Source organism: Chiloscyllium punctatum, chromosome 17 (genome assembly GCF_047496795.1).
Source record: "Chiloscyllium punctatum isolate Juve2018m chromosome 17, sChiPun1.3, whole genome shotgun sequence".
Classification (NCBI taxonomy): domain Eukaryota; kingdom Metazoa; phylum Chordata; class Chondrichthyes; order Orectolobiformes; family Hemiscylliidae; genus Chiloscyllium; species Chiloscyllium punctatum.
In genome coordinates this window covers 14,099,288-14,121,309 of record NC_092755.1, presented here as the reverse complement: position 1 = coordinate 14,121,309, position 22,022 = coordinate 14,099,288, and the positions used below count along the sequence as shown (strand labels likewise).

The 22,022-nt window shown below is 40.9% G+C and overlaps 2 gene segments (V, D, J or C); both read right to left on the bottom strand.

Moving 5' to 3' along the window:
• Positions 1-1,322: 1,322 nt before the first annotated feature.
• Positions 1,323-19,872, bottom strand: LOC140487742 (Ig heavy chain C region-like). The segment is given in 6 exon segments: positions 1,323-1,742; positions 2,197-2,505; positions 4,446-4,751; positions 6,579-6,884; positions 18,572-18,662; positions 19,759-19,872. Coding segments are annotated over 5 exon segments (1,332 nt in total).
• Positions 19,766-21,110, bottom strand: LOC140488200 (Ig heavy chain V region-like). The segment is given in 2 exon segments: positions 19,766-20,142; positions 21,059-21,110. Coding segments are annotated over 2 exon segments (429 nt in total).
• Between the last annotated feature and the right edge of the window lie 912 nt (positions 21,111-22,022).

Here is a 22,022-nt window from a genome sequence, read left to right as displayed (position 1 = left end):
TTTTTGTATGAGCTTAGAGAGTGTTCAAGTGCCACTTGCATGTGTGGCTCTGTGTGAGTATGCATGTGTGACATCTTATCTATATGCACATTTGAGTGTGCACATAAATATGTGTCTTTAGGTGAGAGCTCGTATATGTGTCATTACGAGTGTATTTGTGATCATCTCTCTGTATCTGTTCTTATACCAGACTGCAATTTTTATTATTCTAATTTATTGTTCTAATTTTAATGGATTGCCCATAATTAGATCTGGCCTTGGTGTTGTAGGAAACATTTCCCATTGTCATGGAGAGATAAGTGTTTTATGAGCAACACTTCTGTTGCAGTGATAGAATTTCTGTCTCTGAGAGAAAAGTCTTGAGTTCAAATCCCCACTGCCCCAGAGATAACATTTCTGAATATATTTATTAGAAAATGTCGACTTGTGTTCTGTATGTGAAACAAAATGATATCAGGTATTCGAATACCAGAATTGATCCCATGTGCTCCAGAAAACTGAGACAAACCTATGGAATACAAACCGGGACGATGCAAACACCAGTTTGGGATTATGGGAATCAATGTTAATCATTTGTTAACAGAGCCAAGCATGTCCAACATGCTTCAAAGGTATTATTTTGCATGGAAATGTTAAATCTTTGGACAGTAAGCAAGACGCTGACTGTTCCTGTTAGTAACTGGGTTACATTACAGAGGACATCTTCCATGAAAACTCTTCACAGGGAGCAAGAGGACAGACCATTCATCGTTCCCCTCCCCTCTGCTTCACGACAACTTATCTGTTGATTCTCTTTGGTGTGATAGTGAAGATACATTCTGTCAACTCATGCGCTGGTGCAAGATCCCTGGCAGTTCCCCAGAAACAAAGGTTACATTCAAACTGTTCTGCACTATTTACGATTGGTATGTTCCAATCAAATTTAATTTTTACGTGTCTTAAATTTACATTTCCAATTGGTGCAATGTGGCAGTTTAAAACTGACATGAATTTTGTAAGAGTGTCCAATCGGGGGAATCAAGAACACCAAGTTCAAAACTCGTGCTCTACCCTTGACATAAAATGGACATTGTCAGATTTTGTCACAGAGGGATTTAGGATGGATAAGGTATTTGGCGGAATCCTGCAATGAGTGAGCTTTACTCTGTCTCTAACCCAGGGTGTATCTGAGCAGAGAACATTAACTGCACAAGACACTTGTCCAAGACCTGTTAATAATCCACTTTAACTACACAGATGGAATGGAAGTCAAGGTGGGAAACAATTAATTCAGTATTTAACTCACAACTGGAGGGAAAAAAAAACACTTCTATTACTTCTGTTGAATTATTAAATGCAACTTTGAGATTTTTATTGACATGAATTAACAGTGTCCATCAGTGCAAGCGAAATGTTTACAAAACTTGGTTTACCACTGGATTTATCGACTGTTCTGTTGATGATCTTCAGTGGAATCGCTTCATGTCCCACCACACAGGAGTAAGAAGCACCGCTGGCCCACTCCTCCGCTGTAATGGATAACAGGCTGTACATGAAGAAGGAGATGTTGTCACTCTCCGCCATCACCTCAGTGTTCTTGTAGTTACTGGGATTCACTGGCTTGTCATTGTTTGTCCACTTGACGAAGATCTCTCGGGGGGAGAAACCTCTCACTAAACAGGTGAGGGAGAGAAACCTCTGAGCGGAGATTTCTTCTGTTGGTGGCAGGAGGACCGACACTGATGGCTCCAGCGGATTAATCACTGCAAAATATTTGAGACAAATATAAATCAACCAAAAAATGCTGAACCAATATCACAATTTCACTAAATATTAAAATATGCCATGTTTAATTTGGGATTTATTCACTTCCGTTTACTAAAGGAGCAGAATGGTACACATTCTGTCCAGTAAAAAAGGTCGAGTTTAATGTGAAAGTTGCCTCCATGTTTCCAGCCCACAACAAGGACATTCTGTCCAACTGTCATTGCTGATGGTGACGTCACAACCCAGGCTTCTTCCCACTTTATCTGACTGAATCAGAATACAATATCCTTTGGTCCATCTTTTTCTTAATCAGCTACCTAGCTATCCTGCCTTCACATGCATCATTAATACTCCCAACGGTGTTTGTTCATTACCAATCAAAGCCTGACATTGATGTAACTGGATCTGGATTACACATGGGATCCTTTGTGCTTTAATCTCACCGCTCACCTTTCTCCTTGTGGATGGAGTCTCTCAGCGGAGTCGGTAGATTCTGATGGTACACCACACATTCAAAAGTAACGCCACTCAGCCAGGCTTCAGTAGAAATGTCTAATTTGCTGATCACGCTGTCGGGATTCTGTCCAGGCTGGTCAGCAATCTCTGTTTTCAGAGGCTTCTTTTCTTGTTTCCAGGTCACGTTGACTCCAGAAGGAAAATTGGACACAACGCAGGTTAACGTCACCGTCGCCTCCAGTAAGACTTGTTCTACTGGCGGTGGGAGGATTTTAACGGTGTTAGGGTGGCACTCGGTATCTTCTATGAAACAAAAATCAAAGTTAATGAAAAATGCCCCTTTATGATACAAACAGTCAATCTTCAGATTACTTCTTCACAGGGTGAAGACACCACCTTCAAAATGGCAACTCCAACTATTGCTGAAACGATGCTTACTGTTGTTGATGTATTTTGATTTGTGAAAGCATTTGTGATTACCTATAACATACCCTCTGTAATTACTCCTAAAGAACACTGGCTTTGTAACAAGTGAAACCTGAAAAAAAGTAAAATAATCGAAGATACCATCATGTAACCCATGGAATTACCTTTCTTTCAGAGTCTGTCTCTCACTTAACACCATCTATTGATACTTGTGACAAGAGTAATCTCAATATAATGAGTTCATTTCCATGTTCATAACCCTTAGGTGCAAATGCTGCTGGTCATGCTGACTGCCAAATCACATCCTACATTTTAGAGAAATTATAATAAATAATAATTATTCTCTTTGCAGAGTTCTAAAGTGTTACAGGAGCGGTGAACAGCCATGGAAATTCTGTTCATTATATTTAACGTGATCAAAAATACTTTGCGTTATTGGTGTGATGTCATTCTCTAATTTAAGTCATTGTTCCTCGTGAGCTGTGTTTGGAGTAGATCGGAAAACAAGACATTGAGTACAGTATTGGATATCGAGAAGGACACCCATCTCCTTAAGTCTTTCCCTCCATTCAGTTTGTTCGTAACTGGTCTGTACTTTCACTTTATTTACCAAGGTGCGTTTTTTTAATTTCTTCATAGAGCAGGGGAGAAAAAAACAAACAAAAGCGTCTTAAATTAATCTACAAACGCGATGGAAATGTGCACTAGTTTTATAGACATCCACTACTCACTGTGTAAACATCACTACCCCAAACCAGGCTAAATCAGCCTGTCTCGAGTTCCTAGTTCATTCATCCCTATTGGACCGTTCTTACCAGAATTTATTCTCCTGCCTCATCCACTAATTACAGAGAGCATCTTAAAGAAGCTCATTGAGATCACGTTTATCCCAGTTGATGTGATACCCACTTGGTCTGGGGTCTGATCCCATAAGTGAAGTTAAGGAGTTCAGTACCAGATAAAAATCGATGTCGTACAATGTCCAAGGCCAACAGGTCATTCCTGAGCAGGGAATGAAGCATTGAACGCATTTTGATTTATTTTCAAGTAAGGGTCACTGCATATTTTAACCACATCTTTTTGAGACCACAACATCATAAGATAGAGGATCAGAATAAGGCTGTACGGCCAATCCAGAGTTTAGATCAGAATGATGCTGGAAAAGCACAGCAGGTCAGGCAGCATCCGACGAGCAGGAAAATCGATGTTTCGGGCTACAGCCATTCTACTGTCTTCTCGAAACAAGAGCCGATCTATCTCTGGCTTGAATACACACAATGGCCTGGCCTCCACAGCCCTCTGCAGCAACAAGTTCCACAGCCTCATCACCCTCTGGCTGAAGACATTTCTCCTCACATCCCAGTTCGAAACGGTGCCCCTTTGACCCTGAGATTGTGCCCTTGGGGTCCTAGTCTGACCTACCAGTCAAAACATCTATTCCACGTTCACTCGACCTCAGTCTCTCAGTATTTTCTATGTTTCAATCAGATATCTCTCCAATATCCCCCCTCCACCCCCAAGCTTATCCTTGAAGCGGCCCTCTGAACGCCTCTCCCAGCATGGTCAGGCAATAAACTATTTAACAAAGCTCACTGTCTATATATCTATCTTCAACAGAGAGGAAACATGCTTTTCTGACTTGCCAAAATGTTGAGTCATGAGCGATGCTAATGTAACACTCAAACTGAAATGCAATATGTGGCATGTTGGGAAACGAGAAGCTGTACCGTACTGTTTACTATGCCTGATAAATGAGCGTGTTTGATTCACATCAGAGTTCACAATGATTTGTAGCTCTCTCAGTGTGTGTCTCTTACCCTGGAGTGCGGTGATGTTTTTACTTTGAATGTTCTCTCCATGAGTGACCTGGCAGGTATAGACTGCACTGTTGAACCATTCACCATAAGGGACCATTAGCCGACTCATCACCGAGAAGTTCCCGTTTGCCTCACACACGGGAGACGTGAAGAAGCCAGAATCCAAGGGTCGGCCATTTTTCAACCAACTCACGGAGATTGACTTCGGATGGAAATCGATGATTGAACAGACGACGGTTGCAAACTTGCTGCTTGTGATTTCTTCACTGGAGCTCACGGTTAGGAGAAGAGTTGGTGGGAGAATACCTAGATCATTAGGAAACACATCGCATAAATTATCTGACGAATTTCAGAACAAATACAATCAGTTCTCATATATCAAGGTTTCTTGTGGTTAATGGATACAAGAGTCATAATTGTGCAGAGTGCTGGAGAAGCTGGGATCCACACAGAAAGATCAGCAGGACAATGTGAAAGGCTAAAATTATAGGGCACAGCAAGGGAATCAAGGAGGCATAGAAACTATAGGCCGGTAACATCAAAAGGGAGATAGCAATGTTGGATGGTATTCGTTTTAATGACAGAGTCTGATGAACAAGGCAGACGAATTACCGGCATAAATGAGGAAATGATGCGGTTGCTATCACGGAGACATATTGAGAGTCAGGCAGGAGTGGGCTATTCAGTATTCCAGGATTTAGTGCCTTCAGGCGAGACAGGCAAAGATGGAAAAGGATGAGGGCTGGGGGTGTGCAGTGCAGAATGTTGCTTCTGTCGCAATTCTGACAAGAGTATTTTAGGCTGTAAAGAGAAATGAAACCATGGATACCTCCTCGAACAAAGGCAAATGGACAGTACTTCAAAACCAAAATACAGCAAACATAACTACTGGGAGAGCACGATAGACCTTACTATCGGTCCAAAAGAGCAAGTGAACATACATGGGCAAATTTCAGAGAAATGTAAATTAAATCGGGGAGTGAGAAAAGAGGTTTTTAACTTCCTCAGCTTAGGCTTGGATATTCATTTAGTCAAAAATTTAGAGGGAGCAGAATTCTGAAAATGCCCCCAGGAGAATATTTTAACAAAGTATGTGTTTAATATTGAGAATTTTAATCCAGACCTTGCAAGAGAGGGGTGAATCTGGACTTAACTTTAGGGAATGAAGTCGACCCAGTGGGTAAAACCTCAATGGTGGAGCACTGTGCAGACAGTGATCGTAAATCAGTTGGATTTCAGATTGTACTGTAAAGGAATAGAAATTGGCCCAAAGTTCTGAAAAAGGGAAGGACAATTTTAGTAAGATCAGGTAATGACTTGACCAGAGTGGACGAGAAGCTGACACTTATTGGTAAATCTGAGTCAGAGCAGTGTGACACATTTAAGAGAGAGATAAGAAAATCACAGGGAGGACATTTCCCAGGAAGCCACTGAGTGGGACCAAGAATGCAGTGGGCTCGAGACATTGACAATGAAGAGTAGGGAGATGATACTGGAACTTAATAGAACACTGGTTAGGCCATACTGAAGCGTTGTATGCATGTTATCAAAGGAATGTGATTACACTGAAGGCAGTATTGATGAGATTTGCCAGGATCTTGCCTGGGTTGGAGGGTTTCAGTTATGAAACTAGTTTAGATAGACAGGGGTTTTCCTGGGAGCAGAGGAGAATTAGGGAGAAGATTATCATGATGTCTCGAATTATTTTAGGCATAGACAGGGTCAACTGGATGAAACCTTTCCCCTTGATGGAGAGATCAATGCCTCAGGGGCACAGGGTGAAGGGAAGGCCAGGAGCTTCCAAGTGGATCTCAGGGGAAAACAAAATCAAACAGAGGGTGGTGTTAGCCTGGAGCTCAGCACCTATAAGTCATGTAGAGACTGAGCCCCTCATAATAGGTATGAAGTATTGCGATGCATCCTTGCAAGGGCAAGTCACACAAGGCAATAGATCAGCTGCTGGCACATGAGACTGGAATAGTTAGGTGGCTGTTATTGATAGGCGTGAACTGGATGGATCAAAGGGCCTTTTTCCTGTGCTGTATAAGGTGATTCTGTGAAAACGGTTATAAATAATGCCTTGTTCATATTAATCCCAGATGCTCTGTTTATCTCAGTTCCCACAACACGTACCTGAACATGGCATTTCTTTGCTCTTGTGTGACCCGCTGTGTTGAACCTCACAGTAGATTTTGCTGGGGCAATCTGCCGCTGACCCGGGCAGGGTTAACTGGCTGCTCAGGGTGTAGGTTCCCTTCTTGTTTCTCACTGATGGGTAAGTCTTAAATCCATTCGTGATTAACTCCCCACCTTTCTTCCAGGTTACCTTGGTGACGTCAGGGGAATAGTCCATCGCCAAACAACCAAAGGTCGCAGAACCAGTGTCGTGCTCCTGACAGGAGGAGACCAGGCCATAAAGCGTGGGGGGAGATGGTGTCTCTACAATAGAATGACCAATTGAGCAAGTTAGTTTCTGTTCATTTGACCTTATCAGTTACTCAAATGTATCCTCAGCTGTAAACGTTTGCCAGTCTGCTCCCACTGAGTCTACAGCATAACGGGAGTTTATTTTTGTTTCCTACCAGTTACTGATCACGATCATTTGTTCCTTCTTTAGAAACATGCCCTCGACCTTGACCATTGCCATATAATTTAGGAAGAAGAACATTCTGATCCCACCCCAGTAACTTTGAAGATCTCACCAACTGACACCTTCACTGGATTGCTGTGAAGAGCAAAGACATTTCACAAAATACAAACCAAGGAAATGCAGATTTATCGAAATTCTACAGTGTGTGCAAACAGGCCATTTGGCCCAACAAGTCCACACCCACCCTCTGAAAAGTAACCCATCCAGAACTAATCCCCTACCCTATTATGCTACAGTTAACCCTGACTCATGCACCTAACCTCCCAATCACTGAACACAACATTTGCAATTCCCCCAGCTTGCACATCTTTGGACTGTGGGAGGAAACGCACACAGACATGGGGAGAAAGTGCCAACTCCACACAGACAGTCACCCAAGGCTGGAATGGACCCCGAGTCCTTGGCACTGTGAGGCAGCAGCGCTAACCACGGAACCAGCGTGCTGTCCCACGAGGTACCGTGCTGCTGGAAATACCCAACCGCTGGCAGTACCCCCGGAGAGAAATCAGAGTGAATCATAGAACATAGAACATTACAGTGCAATACAGGCCCTTTGGCCCTCGATGTTGCGCCACCCTGTCATACTAATCTGAAGCCCATCCCACCTACGTCTGTATGCCTAGGTAAAAACAATGACTACAGATGCTGGAAATCCGATTCTGGATTAGTGGTGCTGGAAGAGCACAGCAGTTCAGGCAGCATCCAAGCCTGTCCAATGATGACTTAATCTTGGCGAATCTACTACCATTGCAGGCAAAGCATTCCATTCCCTTACTACTCAATGAGTAAAGAAACTACCTCTGACATCTGTCTTATACCTATCTCCCCTCACTTTAAAGTTGTGTCCCCTCGTGTTTGCTGGAAATCAGGTCCAGTGAGCCTTCCTCACTTATCAATGCAAGGCAGAATGTTCTCTGTGGGAGGAAGGTCACTGCAGCAGCAGCACAGGCAGGAGCTGAGCACTGGGACTGGGAGGAGGGCTGTCACGGCTGAACTCAGGCCAATTATCTGGAAGTTGAAACATCTAATTTACAATTATCTGAATTCTGGAGGCCTCTGAAAAATGGAGGACCATTAAGGTTCAGAGACTTTGGAGTGTTACAGCTGAGTATTTACGTAAATATGATTTGATTAATGAACTGGTAATCTTTAACTTTAATAACTATCAAATTGACACACAGTTCACCACCAAACCTCATCTTTCAGACTAACCACTGCACTTACTCTGTCTAGACTAAATTTCCACTCACATTGACAAACCCTACCCATTCATGCCCGGAACACACAACCCCTAACACACAAAACACATCCAAGGCAATCCATATTGGTAGAGTAGCTGAGAAGAGAGATCTCGGTGTCTATGTACATAGATCCCTAAAAGTTGCCAGCCAGTTTGATAAGAGTTATTTAGAAGGCATACTTTGTGTTGGCTTTCATCAATAGAGGGACTGAGTTTCAGAATCACGAGGTAAGGCTGCAGTTGTACAAAACTCTGGTGTGGCCGCACTTGGGAGTATTGTGCACTGTTCTGGTCACCACATTATAGAGAGAATGTGGAAGCTTTGGAAGAGATCAGAGGAGGTTTACCAGGATGTTGTTGGGTATGGCGGGAAGGTTTAATGAGGAAAGGATGAGGGTCTTGAGACTGTTTTTGTTTGAGAGAAGAAGGTTGAGAGGTGACTTAATTGAGATATAAAAGATAAACAGAGGGTGGACAGTGAAAGTCTTTTTCCTTGAAAAGTGATGGCTAGCAGGAGAGGACATAGATGATAGATGTCAGAGGTTGTTTCTTTACTCAGAGAGGAGTAGGGGCATGGAGCGCACTGTCTGCAACAATAGTACACTCGCCAACTTTAAGGGCATTTAAAGGTCATTGGAAAAATATATGGATGAAAATGGAATAGTATAGGACAGATAGGCTTCAGATTGGTTCCACAGGTCAGCACAACCTTGAGGGCTGAAGGGCCTGTATTGCACTGTAATGTTCAATATTCTATATTCCAGAAGGACATATGATCTCAATTCCTTTCACTCATTTACACTCCTGCCGCCCTGCACCTGGCCCATGGTGAATCTGGCCCTGACTGGACCTGGCACCATCATTTTCACAACCTCTGACAAAAGCCCACTACCCAAGACATGACCTCAGCCCTTGATCACTGACCTCTCATCTTACCCAAGTCAACCTGTGCACATTGCATCCTCGCTCCTTTCGCATCTGTGCTTTACAACCTGCCATTTTGCCAGACTCCGAGCTTTGCATTTTGACAACACGTCCACCTGTCACTTCATTACAGTGACCTTCCACCCTGAAACATCCTGGCACTCTGCCCACCTTTACACTAACCAGCCTGGCATCCTTCCCACCTCTCTATAAACCTGTCTGGCAAAGACAGACCTCCTGCATTTCAGCTCAAACTACCCCTCACCTACCAAGCACAATTCGAACAAATTATCCTGTGACCATTACCATTTACCTTGATGCCACCTTGCCAGACAGAGTGCATGCAAGCTTACCCAGCAGCCAGCCAACACCTCACAGCCTACCAGCCCAAACTCTCCCACATGCCCAATCTAGCCCCTCACTTGCTCACCACCTTCCAACTTTGAGCCTACTCCAACATAAAGTCAGAGAGTCATAAAGTCGTACAGCACAGAAACAGTTCCTTTGGTCCAGCTCATCCATGCTGACCAGAGTTCCCAAATTAAACTAATTCCACTTGCCTGCCTTTGACCCATATCCATCCAGACATATCCTGTTCCTTTAGCTGTTCAAATGTCTTCTAAATGTTGGACCTATCTCTGCATTTACCACTTCCTCTGGCAGTTCATTCCAACGTTTTGGACAGTTACAACATGAAGCCCTAACTCCTGCACTCAGTGCTCTGACCAATGAAGGTACATGTGCAAAACACCTTCAACACACTAGGTACTTGAGACAACGCTTTCAAGAATCTATGAGTCTGAACCCTCAGGTTCCTCAGTGTTCAACATCACTATCCAGTGCCCTACCATTAACCCTGTAAGACTCTATGAGTCTGGACCCTCAAGGCCCTGTGTTTAAACATCACTATCCAATGCCCTACCATTAACCCTGTAAGACTCTATGAGTCTGGACCCTCAAGGCCCTGTGTTTAAACATCACTATCCAGTGCCCTACCATTAACCCTGTAAGACTCTATGAGTCTGGACCCTCAAGGCCCTGTGTTTAAACATCACTATCCAGTGCCCTACCATTAACTCTGTAAGACTCTATGAGTCTGGACCCTCAGGGCCCTGTGTTTAAACATCACTATCCAGTGCCCTACCATTAACCCTGTAAGACTCTATGAGTCTGGACCCTCAAGGCCCTGTGTTTAAACATCACTATCCAATGCCCTACCATTAACCCTGTAAGACTCTATGAGTCTGGACCCTCAGGGCCCTGTGTTTAAACATCACTATCCAGTGCCCTACCATTAACCCTGTAAGACTCTATGAGTCTGGACCCTCAAGGCCCTGTGTTTAAACATCACTATCCAATGCCCTACCATTAACCCTGTAAGACTCTATGAGTCTGGACCCTCAGGGCCCTGTGTTTAAACATCACTATCCAATGCCCTACCATTAACCCTGTAAGACTCTATGAGTCTGGACCCTCAGGGCCCTGTGTTTAAACATCACTATCCAGTGCCCTACCATTAACCCTGTAAGACTCTATGAGTCTGGACCCTCAGGGCCCTGTGTTTAAACATCACTATCCAGTGCCCTACCATTAACTCTGTAAGACTCTATGAGTCTGGACCCTCAAGGCCCTGTGTTTAAACATCACTATCCAGTGCCCTACCATTAACTCTGTAAGACTCTATGAGTCTGGACCCTCAGGGCCCTGTGTTTAAACATCACTATCCAGTGCCCTACCATTAACCCTGTAAGACTCTATGAGTCTGGACCCTCAGGGCCCTGTGTTTAAACATCACTACCCAGTGCCCTACCATTAACTCTGTAAGACTCTATGAGTCTGGACCCTCAGGGCCCTATATTTAAACATCACTATCCAGTGCCCTACCATTAACTCTGTAAGACTCTATGAGTCTGGACCCTCAAGGCCCCGTGTTTAAACATCACTATCCAGTGCCCTACCATTAACTCTGTAAGACTCTATGAGTCTGGACCCTCAGGGCCCTGTGTTTAAACATCACTATCCAATGCCCTACCATTAACTCTGTAAGACTCTATGAGTCTGGACCCTCAAGGTCCTGTGTTTAAACATCACTATCCAGTGCCCTACCATTAACCCTGTAAGACTCTATGAGTCTGGACCCTCAAGGCCCTGTGTTTAAACATCACTATCCAATGCCCTACCATTAACCCTGTAAGACTCTATGAGTCTGGACCCTCAAGGCCCTGTGTTTAAACATCACTATCCAGTGCCCTACCATTAACTCTGTAAGACTCTATGAGTCTGGACCCTCAGGGCCCTGTGTTTAAACATCACTATCCAATGCCCTACCATTAACCCTGTAAGACTCTATGAGTCTGGACCCTCAAGGCCCTGTGTTTAAACATCACTATCCAGTGCCCTACCATTAACTCTGTAAGTTGTGACCTGATTTATCTTCTCAAAAAGCAACATGTCGTATTCATTTAAATTATACTCCATCTGCCACTCCTCAGCCCATTGGCCCAGCTGATCAAGATCTCATTGTACGTTTAGATAACTTTCACTGCCAATTATACCACCAATGTTGGCATTACATGCAAACTTACAAACCTACAAACCATGTCCCATTCAATGTTTTCATGGCTTTCAACCAATATTGTAGCCTGTTTCCCTTTCTCCCACATATCTGTAGCACTTTTTTAAAGATTGAAGGAATCTATCTCCTTATTGAAATCATTTAATGTTTTATCCTCAATCAATTTCTGTGGTGGAGAATTCCAAAGGTTCACCATTCTTTTGCTGAATAGTAAACAATCAGGTTCAATGTTATCGAGTGTTGGGAAGATTGGTGAGCAGCAAGATTAATGATGATCCCATGAATGGAATAGCCTTCTAGAGGGGCCAAGGTGCCTTCTTCAGCTTCCATTTTGCATGCTGTCATGTCCCTTCGGCAGCATGTTCCAAAATTGTGACCCTTGAGGATAAGGGCGCACATGTATGTAAATGCTTCTCCTGAAAGCTTTCCTCCAAATCAGACTTCAACTTGACTCTCAACTATTTCCCTGCCCGTTTCCTCTTCCTCAATCACAGCCATGGGACTCACTTCCTAACAGCGCTGTGAATGTGCTAATACCACACCAACTTCAGCAATTCAAATAGACTGATGACAACTGGTTTCTCAAGGCAATATAAAAAGTCTGACACTTCCACACCGGTCTAGAGATTCAAACAACCACTGGAAGAATTGTAAATAATTTGAGGCACTTGTGTGTCTACACAAGATGACATGGTTTCCTTTTGTGTGATTTGACTGTGTTTTCACTAAAGGAACAGAGCTATTTCTTAATCATATAATAGGAATCAAGCATCCCTCATTTTTAGCAAGGCAATCACATTATATTTCTTTATTCCAGGGAAGTATAGTGTTAACTTAATGAAATATGACGATTGGGATGTTTCAATTGGAAATAGTCAGAGATTTAAAGTTTACTTTCATGAGCAATTAATTCCAGCCTCATTGTTTCACAGTACTCACAGGAATGTCTTTCAGAAATGGTGTCTCCATTTGTTTACTGAATCAGTAAATCTGGGATAGTTTTTGCTTGTTAATCAAAGGTGTTAAAGAGGTTTAGCCAAAGGGAGACCTGCGGATTTAGCTCACAGATGCTCCATGATCTAAGTAAGTGGTGGAACAGCTCGAGGGGCTGAGTGCCCTCCTCTTGCTCCTACCTTCCTATCATTGTGTCATTCATTAAACTAGCACTGGCGGTGAACACTTTTTATTAAAATATTTCAACAAATTAATTGTTTCACACATGCTTTAAAAAGAATTCTGTTGAGTATTTGGAACGAGATCATTGACATTCTCTAGTTGAGTGATCAAAATAACTTCCACCCAATTACAGCAGCCACTGCACTCTGGAGTGGGTTGTTACTTCATAATAGTTTCTTGTGAAACTCCAGCTCGAGATCAGGGCGCTCAAATTCAATGATTCTCTGATCTTTCATATCTCTGAACATTCGCAATTTGTTCAAATGCATCTTTTCTCTGAAGAACGTGTTTAATCGAACAGAACTTTTTTCAATGAAACAACAAACTTTAAATGCTAGAAAACCAAAATAAAAGACAGAAATTTCTGAAGAAACTCAGGAGGTCTAGCAGCTCCTGTGGAGAGAAGGCAAGGTTAACCTTTCGCACCCAGAGACCCCCTCTTCACCAAATTGTTTTCATGTTTTTGACACAAGAGCTCACACCTGTTGAGATAAACAGTGATTACGTTGGCTTGACTCCTGCTGGAGAAAGGATTCTTAGCAGAGGGACTGGATGGTCGGAGATAGCAATTGAAAACCATCTGAGAAGCTATCACCATCTGCTGCAAGTATTGGATTCAGCGGAACTCCCACCGTACTGAACAATCAAATTCAGCGACAGCACTGGTTTAATATAAAGTAAAAACAGCCGAAGGATCATCTCATCAAATATGCTTCGAAAATGATTCAATCTGGATTAGTTATAAATTATATTGTTAGAACAGCAAGTCAAAAGCTGGGATTTCTTTGAGCACTTACTCCATTAACACCATCTAGCGATGCCCAAAGGCTTGTGAACAAATATTGATCTGGAAAAAGCTGCTAACTGCCAAAATTCTGTTTAATATCTAAGAGACACAAGTCAGGACAGCGATTGAATAGATTTCACTGGCCTCTGTGAGTGGAATTCCAACAAACACCCAAACATCTCAATCTGCTTTCTTGCACTGAAGTAACCTGATAAGAGATGGTGTTACACACCTCTCTAACAGGTTGTAAGTGAACACAGGCCACCTGGCACAGAATCAGGAACACTACTACAACATCACAACAGACCTGAACACAATGAGCTCGACACTATCACAGAGAACACAGCCCACCTGTTTGACAGTACATAAACCATGTTAGTTATTAACACCTTCCAACAACCAGGAATTGTTCCAGAATGTTTGTACAATGAAAGTAACATTTCAACATTTATCCAAGAATACTTTGATAGCAGCTCCGAATTGTTCAAACTCTATGGGAACTACAGAGGAATAAAACTAGGAATTGCATTGCCATCAATTCACTGTCACTGGATTCCAACCTCGAACTCCCTTCCTCTTTCCCCTGTGAATGTTGCTGCACCAGATGGTCTACTTAGTCTGAAAAAGATTAAAATGTTTTGAAGTGTAATATGACCGTTGCCAGTGACATGAAAAGCTGATAATAGGTTTTCAAATAATAAGATGCAAAAAAATTCTGATTCTACATTGTGCCACGAAACATGTCCTGCATAACTGAGGCACAAAGAAAGTATACAGCATATTTCCATCTGCCTCACTCAATCAAATATCTCTTGTTGCCAACAACCAATTTCAAAACTCTTGCTATCTGCCTTTTGTTCCTGAAACGTTTGTTCTGATTGGAACAACTTAGTCAGGGCTCTCAATTCTGAGGTACCTAATCGAATATTGTATTTCTGGCCGATAAAAATGGTTTTGAAGCGCGAGATGAAATTGAACTGTCTGAGATTCAGGGATCCGAACTGGACAATTTACAAATGGTCAGGACCGTTGACAAGTTAGTCAGAGATAGCACTGAAACAAACTGTACAACAGACTTAATCCTAGAGGATACATTGCTCAACTCCTCACGTCAAATATATTCACTGTACTTGAACATTCATCAGAGGAACTAACCAGTGGATTAATGTGAACGAGAATGTGTTCACAATGAACATAAATAACCACTGAGTTAATAAACTTAATAAGTCATTGTATTTAATAAAATGATTGAGGTGGGAAATATCGCCAATTAAAGCACAGATCCGGAGGCAATGGATTATTCTCTGAATTATTTTTACATATTTTTAAAATGTTCCTTGAACTGTGGAGATTTTGCATGCACTGCATAAAGTCAATACTGCATTCCAGTGTGGAAAGCATTTCTGTTGAAGGAATCAGGGCAAGGTCATTTTCTTGTTTACTGCTTTTAATGAACGAAAATGTTTAAAAAGGTATGAATTGAAAACATGCTTCTGTCTGGAGTTGCCCCTTTAACAGATGTCTAAGTAAATGTGGGCACTGCTGCCTCACTGATCCAGGTACCCAGGCTCGGTTCCAGCCTTGGGTGACTGCCGATGTGGAGTTTACACAATCTCCCCTGTGTCTGTCTGGGTTTCCTCCCACAATCCAAAGATGTGCAGGTCAGGTGAACTGGTCATGCTATATTGTCCATAGTGTTAGGTGCATTAGTCAGGGGTAAATATAGGGTAGGGGAATGGGTCTGGGTGGGTTACTCTTCAGACGGTCGGTGTGGACTTGTTGGGCCAAATGGCCCGATACATACTGCAGGAAATCTAATCTAAACGATTGTCACACTTAACAAATGGGAGCAGATTCCTTCAGATCACTACATTGCAATAAATCGGTCAAGTATATTAATTAAAATAAATATTACTCTATTTTCAGTGTCTGAATAAACAATGTGCTCCGTTATCCTCTAGTTCATGTCTTCTGCAAATTTGTGAACTCTGCACACGTCTGAACACATCGATGTAAAATGAATTCTCTGCGTTTGCAGCAAGTACTCCCATGGTTTTAAGAGTAGAGTTCCTACAGTATGGAAACAGGCCATTTGGCCCAACAATTCCACACTGACCCTCTGAACAGTAAGTAGCCCACCCAGACCCATTCCCCCTAATTTATATTTACCCCTGACTAATGCACTCTAACCTAGACATCCCTGAACACTATGGCTGTGCTAAATTGCACAAATCACCTGACCTGCGCATCTTTTGGACTGTGGTAGGAAACCAGAGCGCCCGAAGGAAACCCACGCAGACACAGGGAGAATGTGCAAACTCCACACAGGCAGTAACCAGAGGGTGGAATCGAATTTGGGATCCTGGCGCTGTGAGGCAGCAGTGCCAACCACTGAGCCACCATGCTGCCCTGCGAGTTCATGAGTGAATTATTTTAATTAATTCAAAATTTGTCCTTGGTCACATAATTCACTATAGCAGTTGTTTCCGAAAGAATGACTCTTCAGTTGATATTTTTTTGTAAAATGTAACTATTTAATTAAAATGCACAGATTGGGAACACATAAAGCACTGTGCAGATTAAATAATTCAGTTAGTTTTATTTTTATCCTGCAAATCCAGTTTAATCAGGGACATAACAATGAATTAACTCAAGTTACGTATGAAACTGATCAAAGCAGTGAAACTGATCTGTTCTTCATAGAATTGAGCAGAATCTCCAAATGGTCTTTGCCAATGATCTTTTCCAGTCAGAAAAATATGTATGTAGTGTACAGCGGAATTGAAAGGTATTTCTTGATCAATTATAACACAGTCAAGGCATTTTTGCTCAAGAGCAAGAACTATTAGAACATTAGATTTTTGAAATGCTATTTATATTTCTCTATGACTTGTAAACTGTTTAAAGACAGACCTTGTGATTGAACAAGATAGTGGAGTTCTGAATTTGGATTGGAAAGCATGGATTATATTAATCCTTAATTATTACTTTTAAGTAAAAATGGTGCCCGAAGGTATCTGTTTTCCCTTCATTCCTAAAACCTTTGCGATTTGCCTTTCACTTAATAATAGGCTTTATGAAATTTCAACTCACATGCTGATTGCATTGAATGAGGAACCTGGAGCGGTTCACTGTCACCAACCGTGTTAACATTGCAAAACAATGTAGAAACCAGAAACGGTTTCCCAAATATAACACATTTAATGTTACCCAAGCACAGTCCTTCCTCAACAGATGAACGATCACCAGATCACAACATGGTGTGTTTGCAGCAGAACTGGCTCTGCAAACATTTTCAACAGAACCAAGAACATGATGTAACCTCACACAAAAAAAAACAAATTGAAGTCTAACAAAGCTGCTCAGAATCAAGCAAGCTAATGATTAAATTGAATAGAAATAACAAGTCATAACAGCAACCTTGTTTGTGAGGGGACTTAACACTTAAAGCTGTAACGTTTCTGGCAACAGATCAATTTATTTCCAACCTGTACACTCTACTTGATCGTGACAATCTTGTGCAGAGTACAGTAGAGCGGTTGAAGGCATATATTGATTAATCACTTCATGGTCAAAACAAAATTACTGAATGGACAAATATTACCACATTATAATTTTAAGTTAGTTTCAATTACATAATCTGTTCAATTCTGCAGTTTCAGATTTTAGTCCCAAATTTTATTTTGAATGAGGCTACTCAAAACAAAATTCAGTTAGTTTACAATTAGAACTGAGTTTTTAAAAAAAAATTCAATGCATTAAAAACTTATTTTTTTCATTTCTCACACTTCCGGGTTTCTGCCTTAAGTTGGTTTTCAAACCGTTACAAATGGATGTAATGTTTTCAATCAAGCAGAGAAAAATGTGTCATATAAGTTGAACAAATGCAGAAATGATTCATGAAAAACAATAGAACTTCACAAATATTGGTAATGAACAGTAATCCAGAGAGACAATCTCCTCACCAGAAAGAAAACACCAATTACAGAAAGCATGAAAACGCTGATCAATTTCACAAACTGAATCAGAATTCAATCAACTCAATTCAACAGAATCAAGGAAAATAAAATCAGAATCCAATCAACTCAAAACAACATATTTGAATGAAACATAATCAGAATCCAACCAATTCAATTCAACAGAATCAAATAAAACAATTTCAAATACCAATCAACACACTTCAACAAAACCAAGTAAAAACAAAGCCAAACTCCAATCAACTCAATTCAACAGAATCAAGTAAAACAAACTCAGAATCTAATCAACAAATTGCAATATAGCACCGCAAGAACATTTTATGACAGTTTCTAACCTGCTTGTCATCAACAAAATAAATGAGAAAATATAATCATGGTAAGAACATATATTCAAGAAATGAATAATGATAGTTTAGCATATTTTAATCATGTTTGGTAATGTCTCAAACATCTTTGAATTCTTAGCGTTTGTTGTTGACAATAAAACTCACAGTCAGTGTGTCACTGACATTAAACATTATTTATAGCTGACTGTTTAAGAGACATTAGTGTTTCAAGTAACCCAGCCACATAGAATGCCCATCTGATCAAAAAAAAGAGATACACGGAGCAACTGACGCCATCATCACCATTTTAGCTATTTGCTGAGCCTTAACTGAAGTCTATAATCAGTCTGAACAAAAATCAATCCGAACCAAACCAAACTCAGCACAGAATCTGAGTTTCATTTAATTCAGAAATTAGTCACATGAATAGAAAGTTTTTAAAAAGTCACTAAGAAAGTTCATAGTTCTTACCTGAAGTCACTGTCACCATGGTCCCTTGGCCCCAGTAATCAAGACCATCACAGTGTTACATTCTCTGGACTGGGTCACACAATAACTAGCTCTGCATAAAACAAATCAAAAATCTACTATCATTTTAAATTTTCAGAACCACAGGCAAAATAAAGTCACAATAAATCTTCATCACATAATTGCGCTAGTGAGTTCTGATCATTCTTGATAAATTTTAATACTGTTTTATACTTCCCAAGTAACACATGAGCTGATTCTCAAAATCCACAAATGGTGTATCGATAATTACCCAACACTTTTACAAATTAAATAGTGATACTGGCATTAAACCCCACAGAATTAATACTGCACTGCAAGTTAAGGCGGTTTGTAGAAGTAATCACTGACTAGTTTCAAACAATCGAGGCTGAATAGGTTTTTGTAATGATCATAATTGCAGTGTCACCCCAGTTATATCACTGTGAGACACGTTGTGTCAAATACTATGACAGACTGTAAACTGTAAAATGCAGATAATTTCTTCACTTCCTGGAAAGCAGTGATTCAGACTCCTCTAAGAATGATTTGGTGCATTATTTCTGCTTTTACTCTTCATTGTACTTTGAAAGCTTGGAATACTTTTCCAGGTTTGGTCTGCATTTAACTTGACAATCAACACGAAAAAGGTAGAAAAAAATTATACATTTGTACAAACTAACACGACTGAATTGTGTTTAAATTGCATCTCACATTATTTCTCGCTCCTGCCATGGTAGAAATCACCAATTTGAGATAATCACTTGTCAGTGGTTATTGTATGAGGATGTCGCTGTGCACAACACTGTGACCCACTGTAGTATCACAATGATGTAGACCAGTACACTCATTCTCTGTTCTTTACTCTAGGTCTCAATTTTCATTTGAAAGAGCCATTTAGTACTGATCATGTTTAGAATTAATGCCATAGTTGACATCACAATTAGCAGTGATTTCCTGAGCTGTTAGATATATTAAAACTAACATTTTGTCCGAGCATTTAATTGATGGAAGTGTTAGCAGTACATACGACATGCCCAAAACATTGTCCCATTGTGTCACCAGTTTGCTAATTTAAATGGTACATTTCCTCTTTGATAGTTTTGTAAGAGGCAGCCTGAGGTCTGCTTCAGATCGCAGTTGGTATAATTGCATTTAAAACTCGTACTGACCGTCAGTTTATGATGGAATTGACAAAATGTTCCCTCGAGCTGTTTTTGAACGGGTCCAGCCCTGGTTCCTCTCGCTGTGGTATCTTGCACAGTAATAGATGGCGGTGTCTTCGATCTTCAGGTTCCCCATGTCCAACGCGAAAATGTTGTTTGAATTGTCTTTGGACGCAGTAAATCGATTCTTAATCGCTGGTGCATAGTTACTGCTGGATGAACTATAGTAGTACAGCAGCCACTCCAGACCCTGTCCGGGAACCTGTCGGACCCAGCTCATGTAGTAGCTGCTAAGATCGAAGCCGCTGGTTTTACAGGTCAGTTTCAGGCTGCCTCCGGGACGGCCAGTCTCTGCCTCTGGCTGGGTCAAAACAATCTCCGACTGGACACCTTCAAAAAAGAAAACAAATAAACCATGAGCATTAATACAGATTAAATGATGGCTGAGTCTTTTACATTCCTGCGGTAGACTAACATTGAGACAGTGACAAAGACAGACTTCAACAAAAAACACTCACATGATAAGAAAGTAAGGAATAAACTGAGAAAAATTGTCGACACAATCATTCTGATAACTTGTGGGAAGCGGTTCTGTCAAGATCGTTCTAAACAGAGCCGACCCAGGAGTGTTGAATTACGGTCTAGTGCCCAGGATTTATATGGCCATCGGAAAGGGGCAGGATCACAGCTTCCGCCTGTTGGTTTCCTGCTGGAGGCTCAGACTGGATCCTGGTCTCAGCTTGTACAGCCCGAACACATGGGATCATTTATTTACGAGGGTACGCTGAAACATGGACATATACACATCTTGGGATATTTATTTTGCTGAATAGCTTCTTTGGGAGTGTTTTTATTTAAATGGTGGAAGTAAAATTGAGTAGCTTCAGGTGTGTTTCACATGATAGTTGCAAGTATTTTGTTTAAAAAAAACAAATTCATTCGGATGTTAGCTCCCTTTATTTCTACATTAATTCACAAGCAGATAAAACTAAAATCAAAGTTCAAACATATTACCAGCTAGTAAAACAATTGAGCTTGTTTTCCCAGGACACTGCCAGTCTCTGTCCCACTACAAAATAACATGTAATTCATACTAAACATTTCAAAATTCAATTTAGACAACTGAACTTAGAGCTTGTCCAAAGTGATTATATTTAGAATATTCAATTAGAAGTTAACTCCCTTTAATTCTACATTCCACCACAAGCAGATAAAGCTAAAAAGAACTTCAATAATATATTAACCAACAAAATTAGTGACTTTATTTTTGCTGTCAAAGTCGCTCTCACTTTACAAAATAACATACCATTTCTAATCTGCGTTTCTAAATTCAGTTTAGGCAACCTAATATGGAGCATGTCTAAAGTGATTATGTTCAGAATGTGAGTGTGTGTCACTAAACAGTTTGGACTCGGAGATTAAAAGCACCTCCTTACATTGCAGAATGTCTCTCCCTGCATCTTTTTTTTCAAATTGCTCCGACCCTAAAATGCATAGTAAAGGAAAGCTGTGTGCCTGAGAAACAAAAAAATGAGTTGGCAGTGATACATAACACCTAGGTAAACTTTTGAAAGAGCATCTAATGAACTAGAACAGGACAGTCCATACGTCCATATCTAACAGTCTGGGTGCATCAGGAATGTTTGATTAAATTAGAGAGTATTACAATAATCATTACCACGGATGGAGGTTATAAACAGTACATGTCTCTGCTCACTGATAGCTCTGACAGGGGCAGATAACTCATAAAAATCAGTAAAAATTCGCTGTTACACTCAGTTTTAATGAGATGCATGAATCCGAGAATGGTGTAACAAGTGATGTGAGTTTGAACCAATTCAAGTTTGCTAATTTACTTTGAGATGATAACAAATGTTACTGCAATGTGGGATTTTGGATCCATTAACTTCATATTCAGGAGCTTTAAAGATACTCAATAAACAGGCTGAACTAACCAGAACGTCACTGCATTCAATGTCCTGTTTTCTGACAGTCATACAGTGAATGCTGTATTCAGTGACTTTCCTTTTTAAAGAAGAAATGCCAAGTGAAATGTATCCATTGTAAGTAAATGGGAAAATATCGTTTGTTTGGTAGGATTTTACTTTAGTTTATTCATTTTCCCTTTAATCAGCCAGATACAATAGTTGGCAGCAATTAAACTGACTGCCGAAGGGGTCCTTGAGTTTCCAGTTTCATTTACTGGAAACAGGTGGAGTTTCTGCAGTGGATCAAAGTTTTTTGTCTCACTGTTGACCAGTTGGTGGAAA